General features: G+C 52.7%; 1 protein-coding gene across 1 annotated transcript; it reads left to right on the forward strand.

Moving 5' to 3' along the window:
- Positions 1–1,471: 1,471 nt before the first annotated feature.
- Positions 1,472–3,610, forward strand: LOC124662271. The gene has a single exon (XM_047200127.1). The coding sequence runs from the start codon at positions 1,472–1,474 to the stop codon at positions 3,608–3,610; it is 2,139 nt and encodes a 712-aa protein (XP_047056083.1).
- The last annotated feature ends 3,975 nt before the right edge of the window (positions 3,611–7,585 follow it).

The raw sequence follows: 7,585 nt of genomic DNA on the forward strand, positions 1-7,585 counted from the left end.
TGCGAACTCGTGATGATAGTGCAAGCCCCGCCGCCGGAGCTGCAAAGGGTTGGGGTTGTAGTTACAAGGCCAAGAGCTACAAATTGAAGGGCCAACGCGGGTGTGAGGCATTGATCCTAATGCTACAAGTAGAGTAAACCGATGCTGCCATGGATGAGATGTCAGTGCTGCAAGCGTCGGCAGTGGTACTACAAGGCTGACTGAAGGTGTAAACGGTGGTGCTGCAATCAGAGAATCACCAGGGTGCGTTACGTCGGAGCAAGCACCCTCGTGCAATGTGAGTGGAGAGGATGGGATGTTTTTGGTTTCATTCTTTTTGTCATTGAGCATTGACTCCTTGTTTGCTCGTATCGGACGCCTTTATCTTGACGACCCGGAGAATCGATTATTTGACTCCACCGAGACACTCAACGTGGCCATGGGAAACAGCAAGTGATGTACCTTGTAGTTTGGAGATGGAGAGAAACTATTGTTGATTTTGAATTTTGGATTGAGGAAATTTTGAGTTGTCTTAAATTTCTTAAATTGTTTCAGAATTATTCCGTATGAAACTCGTAAAATTTAAACAACACTTACTTTCAATAGAGCAATTGTAACGAAACTTGTTTGTATAGCCAGACAAAAGATCTCTGCTTCTATTGTTTTCTTGGTGAGATTCATCACTTCGGTTAATTTTGACTAAAGGCGACTCGACTGTAATCTTTTTTTGAAACACAATATATTAAAATTAAGCAAGTAGGCCCACATCATTAAAAACCGTCTAGCCTCCTTCGGTACCCTGGAAGGAAAAAAGTGCGTCGAAAAACCTACTGCTTTTGTGGATTACAATCAGTCATAAGACTGTGCTCTAAGAAGTCTGGCGGTTCTACATCCCAAGACCTATTCTCATCCCGTATACACGGAAACTTAGCGCAACAGTAAGCCGACATATTGGCCTCACGTCTAACATGAAAAATAATAAAAGTTTGAAAACCTAAACTATGCTCATAAATCTCCTCTAGAATCAGAGATCGATTGTTTAGTTTATCCTGCAAATGTTTGCACAACACTTGACCGTCCACTTCAAACTACACCCTTTCGAAGCCTCTAGCAACAGCATATAAGACTGTAATCAACCAGAGAGAATTAAACACGTCAATCAATTAAGCAACGTTTTAATGGAAGTACTAGTAATAATTAAGAAAAACTAATGTGAAAGAAGCAATGTCGGTTCAAACAAAGATCATCGGAGGCCCACACGAGAAGAAGAAAACGAATCTGTGCCGTCGATCCGCTATGTCGGTTCAAACAAGGGTCGCGATCCACGCACGCCACGCCGCAGCTCCTCCTTCCCCCCAACCAATATAACCGAGCGTACGAACCACGCCAGGCCGAAGCCTCTCGAAATCAGATCGAATCCCATCCAGGCATCCAGCCGAAACCAAATCCCCACCTCGATTTCCAAACCCAAAACCCTAGCGCAGCGGCTGCCATGGCGATGGACACGGAATCCTCCGCCGCGGCGCCCCTCCTCCTCGGCCCTCCCGTGATCCGCGGCGCGCGCCCGTCCACCGCCGCCGCCGCCGCCGCAGTCGACGCCGCCCCGGCGTCGCACCCGTTCCTCGACCTCCTCGACGCGGCCTTCAACGCGCCCTCCGCCGCGGCGATGAAGGCCGCGCTCAAGCCGCAGCGGGCGCTCACGGCGAACTGCTCCGCCACCTACTCGGGCTCCGGCAACCCCTGCCTCGACTTCTTCTTCCAGGTGGTCCCCAGCACGCCGCCCGAGCGCGTGCGCGAGCTGCTCGCCGTCGCCTGGGCCCACGACCCGCTCACCGCCCTCAAGCTCGCCTGCAACCTCCGCGGCGTCCGCGGCACCGGCAAGTCCGACAAGGAGGGCTTCTACGCCGCCGCGCTCTGGATGCACGCCGAGCACCCCAGGACGCTCGCCTGCAACGTCGCCGCGCTCGCCGAGTTCGGCTACCTCAAGGACTTCCCCGAGCTGCTCTTCCGCCTCATCCACGGCCCCGACGTGCGCAAGGCCGCCAAGGAGGCCGCCGTTGCCGACAAGGCGCGCAGGAAGGAGAAGGAATTCGGGAAGAAGAGGGAGGGCCTCCGCGCCAGGCTCGCCGGCAGGAAGCGCGCCCGCGAGGTGGTGGCTGCGACTCCTGTGCCGACGGCCAAGGCCACCTTCGGCGACTACCTCTCCGCCGCGCTCTCCAAGTCCAAGTCGTCCACCAAGCCTGTTACTACGATGGAAGTCGAGACCCTCCCTGTCGCGGAGCCAGACGCGATGGAGGTGGATCAGAAGAAGGCGGCGACTCCTAAGAGGAAGCCGCCGAGGGTCATGTCGAAGAAGACCCGGAAGGTGGCCAAGCTCGCCGTGCAGTCGCTGGAGACGTACTACGGCGACCGCGCCTACCGCTTCCTGTTCGACGCCGTCTCGGAGTTCTTCGCCGACCTCCTCGCCTCCGACATGGAGCAGCTGGGCAACAAGAAGAAGCGGAAGATCGGGCTCGCCGCCAAGTGGTGCCCCACGCCGGGCAGGTCGTTCGACCGCACCACGCTGCTCTGCGAGGCCATCGCCCGCCGCCTCTTCCCGCGCGGCTCCGACCCCGAGCTCGCGGAGGACCTGAGCGAGGAGCACTACACCTACCGCGCCCTCTACCGCCTCCGCCGCGAGGTGCTTGTGCCGCTGCGCAAGGTCCTGGAGCTCCCCGAGGTGTACATGAGCGCCGGCAAGTGGGACGAGCTCCCCTACACCCGCGTCGCCTCGGTCGCCATGCGGCGCTACAAGTCCCTCTTCGAGAAGCACGACGAGGAGCGCTTCGCCAAGTACCTCGAGGACGTGGAGTCCGGCAAGGCCAAGATCTCGGCGGGCGCGCTCCTGCCGCACGAGATCGCCGCGCCCGCCTACCGCGGCGAGGACGACCAGGTCTCGGAGCTGCAGTGGCGCCGCATGGTGGACGACCTCCGCGCCAAGGGGTCGCTGCGCAACTGCATCTCGGTTTGCGACGTGTCCGGGAGCATGGCCGGCACCCCGATGGAGGTGTGCATCGCGCTGGGCGTGCTCACCTCGGAGCTCAGCGACGAGCCGTGGGCGGGCAAGGTGATCACCTTCCACTCGAGGCCCTCCATCCACGTGATCAAGGGCACCACCCTCCGCCAGAAGTTCAAGTTCGTCGAGAAGCTCGAGTGGCACGGGAGCACCAACTTCCAGGGGGTGTTCGACCAGATCCTCCGCACGGCCACCGAGGCCCAACTGGCGCCGGAGAAGATGATCAGGACCGTGTTCGTCTACAGCGACATGGAGTTCGACCAGGCGTCCGGGAGGGGCTACTACAACGGCGAGGCCTACGGCTCCGGCTCGTGGGACACTGACTACAAGGTGATCTGCCGCAAGTTCACGGACGCCGGCTACGGCGACGTCGTGCCGCAGGTCGTCTTCTGGAACCTGAGCGACTCCAAGTCGACGCCGGTGACGTCCACCCAGCCGGGATGCGCCATGGTGAGCGGCTTCTCCAAGAACTTCCTCAAGATCTTCCTGCAGAACGACGGCGTGGTGAGCCCGGAGGCCATCATGAAGGAGGCCATCGCCGGCGACGAGTACCAGAAGCTGGCCATCTTCGATTAGATCCATAGATCCTTTTGTTCAGTTGTCAGCTGCGTCCAAAAGTGTCGTGGTGTGCTTGTTTTCTGAATTCTGAACTGCTAGCTTTGCTGTGTTTGATTTCAGTGCCTTTCTGAACTCGAACCCAAATTGTGATCGTAATATTTGTCTGTGCCAAGCTAGCTTTATCAGTTGCTCTGCTCCTAGACGATCTGATACTGATGTACTGAGATCGATCATCATCCCTGAATCCTGTCAATTCTCAGCAGCTTCAAGTGTCGTTGTTAGCTTTTGTTTTCTGAATTTAGAACAGCTGGGTTTGCTGTATTTGATTTGGAACCAAAATCATCTCTTATTGCGAATCTTAACAACAGCTAGCTGATGAATTCCTGTTGGTTCTTATGTCCGGAGAGTAGTATAAATTAGGTTTGCTAACTTGCCAACAAGGACCAAATTTGGCACCCAGAATAAAACTTGCTTCAAGTTTAGGAGTTTGTTTTACAGGAGACTGAAAAATATATAATGGACGCTAGTGCCTGTAGCTGTGCACAAAACTAAACATTGGCAATTGCATTTGTAGATTTTTTTTTTGTTTCCTGATGTTTAGTTTTGCTGGTTTAGCTTTGGGACTATCTCTCTGTGTGTACGTAACACCATCCGTTATGAAAAAACATTATACGGAGTATATGAACTTCCTATGCAGAGGCCGGACTTTCAACCACCTTTTCGTAAAAGAAACAAAAAAAATCTAAACTACATTCCTCCCCCTTTCCTATTTACGTACACATTCATCGGCAAATTTACCAACTGATACCTTTTTCTCTTTTTTTTGGAGACAAATCCATGAGATTTTAAAATATTTTTACCAAAACTAAACCAGTTGGATATTTCATTTGGTGCCTAATAATGCGGTGCGTATTAAATTGTTGACAATTGCATGGAAGTAAAAAAACAAAATATACAATTATGATCACTTGTTAAATAATTTTAATTATAGCTTCATTTTCAAAATTTTATTTTCAAAGAAAAACGAGACCAGCCAGGAGTTTTTTATTTTTGTTTTCGACTAGTAATAGGTTGGAGAAAAGCACATCGATTGAAAATAAAAAAGACAAGAAGGCCAAATTGGGCCAGCTGCTGTGGGCTCTAACGCCACAACAAACAGCTTGAAGCCCAACAACTGGTCGTTCCCTTCCATCTATCACTCCCAGTTCCAGTTCCACCGAGCAGGAGAACGTGCCGCCGCCGCCGCCGGAGGGTCCCATCAACGCTCCTCCCGGCCGGTGAACGCCAGAGGTCCAAGGCACCTGTACGACGACGTCTCTTCCTGAGCGGGTACGCTCGCTCCATGGCTCCCTGCTCCATTCGTGCCGTGAAGAGGAATTGGTCGGATCTCGGTGACGGGCCGGCGGGGCTCATCGCCGACCGCGTCCTCGCCTACGACGTTGCCGGATACATCCGCTTCCGCGCCGTGTGCCGTTCGTGGCGGCGGTGCTCCGTGGAACCTGGCGCGTACGGCGTCCTCGACCGCCGGTTCCATCCCCGGCGGTGGGTCATGCTGCGGGAACCGGTCGCCGCTCTCAACTGCAACTGCCACCGCCATCGCTTCCTCAACTCCTCCACCGGCGAGTGCGTCCAGGTGGACATCCCGGAGCTCCGTGACCATAAGGTGCTCGCCCCCACCGCCGAGGGCCTGCTCCTCCTGCTCCACGCCCGCAAGAACGTCCGCCTGCTCAACCCACTGACCGGACAGCTCATAAAGCTCCCGCCTCTCACCACACTGCTGCCCAGAAAGTACCACCACTGGCTTTCGGCTCGTAATCCCCATTTCGACACCGACTTCACAGCGTCTGGCTCGGGCATTGCTGACGATGATTCAACAGTCTTGCTCTGCTTCTACACCCTCCGCATGCTAGGCGTGGCCAAGCCCAGCGATCAGTCATGGACCTTGCTCAAGTTCAATGACCTGCTGAGAACGGCACCCGTGATGTTCGCTGGCCGCTTCTACTGCATTACCCTAGATGGTGTCATGGTGCTAGAGATGGATCCACCGCGGCTGGTGTTAGCTGCCAAGCGGCATATGTGGATTTCCTTAGACGGTAGCGCGCACCTCGTGGACAATGGTGGGGAGTTGATGCTGGTTCACCGCAAGCGCTTGACTGGATATAAGAGGGGCTATGACGTGTATCGGGTTGATTTGGGCACCAAGACCCTACTCCCCGTCAATAGCCTCGGCGGAGGACGTGCATTGTTCATGGGCATGTATTCCTCTCGGACTGGGATTCAGTAACATTACTAGACCAGGGCACGGCGTGCCATGCCCCCTTCCATCCACCTTTCAAATTGAATCTAATGGCTCACACCAAGCGAAAGCAAAAGGAGAGGCACACACAGACTTTCCCTCGAGTAGCGCCTCATCATCGTGGAGCGCGACGAGCGCCTGCGCCTCGAGTGGGGGCGCCAGTTCCCGAAGGACGTCAGCGTGATGTAGGCCTTCTACGACAAGAAGGAAGAGGAGAAGGCGGCGCTTAAGACGGCGAAGAAGACGAACCGGGAGGAGAGGAGGGCGAAGGCGGCGACGAAGAAGAAGGCGAGGGAGGAGAAGGCCGCGAGGAAGGCGGACGAGAAGAAAAATTTGCAATAGTTTAGGCTAGTTTAAAAATAAATTTGGTTGTAGCGTCGAAGTTTGCAATATATTTTTATATTTCCATTTTATTTTTACGTTTTGTTTCATCTATTTCAAAGGTGTGAAAATATTGTTTTCCGCGCGGCTTTTAGCGCGTCTGCAAATGAACCAATTCGGTGCTGTAATTTAGCGTGGCGTCCATATTAGACTGCAGCTTAACAATCAAGATATATATGGAATAAAATGAAGCCAAGAAAAAAATAATGCCTCTGAACTGATATTATACAAAGAACAATTTAGCAATTTGTCTAACACTGAAATTCTACATTACTTAACAGTGTGCGTGCCCTGTCTTTTTACCTTTGCTTATTGTGAGCCATTGGATGCAATTTCGATGGTGGATGGAAGGAGGCATGGCACGCCGTGCCCTGGTGTAGTGATGTTACTGAATCCCAGTCCATTCCTCTCTCTCGGTGCCCATCGAGGGTTTTCCCTCTGGCTCCATTAGCGGCGACACTATCTACCCGAGCTTTGACGTTGAGGAGAGGACCGAGATCGAGGCTTACCATCTCGCAGATAAAACTATCTCACCTGCTGCCATCTGCAACCTGGATGGCTTGGCGGTGCAGCCACACACTCTTGTTGACTGCCTTTCATTGTGCAATACTGTCAGATATTATGAAGACAACGATGAATCTGAAGAAGATTCGTATTAGTACTTCTATAGTAAGTATGTTTTTTTCTCGATTAGCTAATATCTGCAACTTCCCTAGGATTATTGTATGTATTTTAGTATTACGGTATGCCTGTTTCATTTTGATTGGCTTTTTCAATTTCATTTGAAGTCTCGGCACAAACATATTTCAAATACTAGCAAGTTGTAACCATGCATCTGCAGACTACTACTACTGCAGGAAAACTGAACAGTAAGCCATGAAAGGATATAGTCAGTGTACATTGTAGTGTTAGTATTTTTACTCATTAATTTTATGAGGAGGGCATGGCTTGCATGTTGATACTTAATACTAGTGTTAGTTAATCAAGAAACAACTTCTGCTAGCTCCAGAAAATCCAGATTTAATTACATTCAAAAGATCTTGTATAAATTATAACCATGATAGCTTGCTCTCCCATACACCTTCATTTCCCACATATAATAAAAGAGCAATTGGTAGAATCTAGGGTTCTACCAGGACGGGGGCGTAGACTGTAGGGGTGGAAGTGCGGCGAGCGAGAGGAAGAGAGGCGGCGCCGGCGGCGGGGCGCCGTCGCGGGCGCGTGGGAAGGCGGCGGCTAGGGTTTGGGGCGGCGCGGACAGGAGAAGGCCGACTCCTCTGGGAGTCGGCAATAATGATATTGATTATTGCTTGATC

The sequence above is a fragment of the Lolium rigidum genome, chromosome 6 (genome assembly GCF_022539505.1).
Source record: "Lolium rigidum isolate FL_2022 chromosome 6, APGP_CSIRO_Lrig_0.1, whole genome shotgun sequence".
In the NCBI taxonomy this organism is placed as follows: Eukaryota; Viridiplantae; Streptophyta; class Magnoliopsida; order Poales; family Poaceae; genus Lolium; species Lolium rigidum.

What these genes read in the sequence shown, in the direction of transcription:
- LOC124662271 (XM_047200127.1), top strand. Translation starts at nt 1,472, where the DNA reads ATGGCGATGGACACGGAATCCTCCGCCGCGGCGCCCCTCCTCCTCGGC.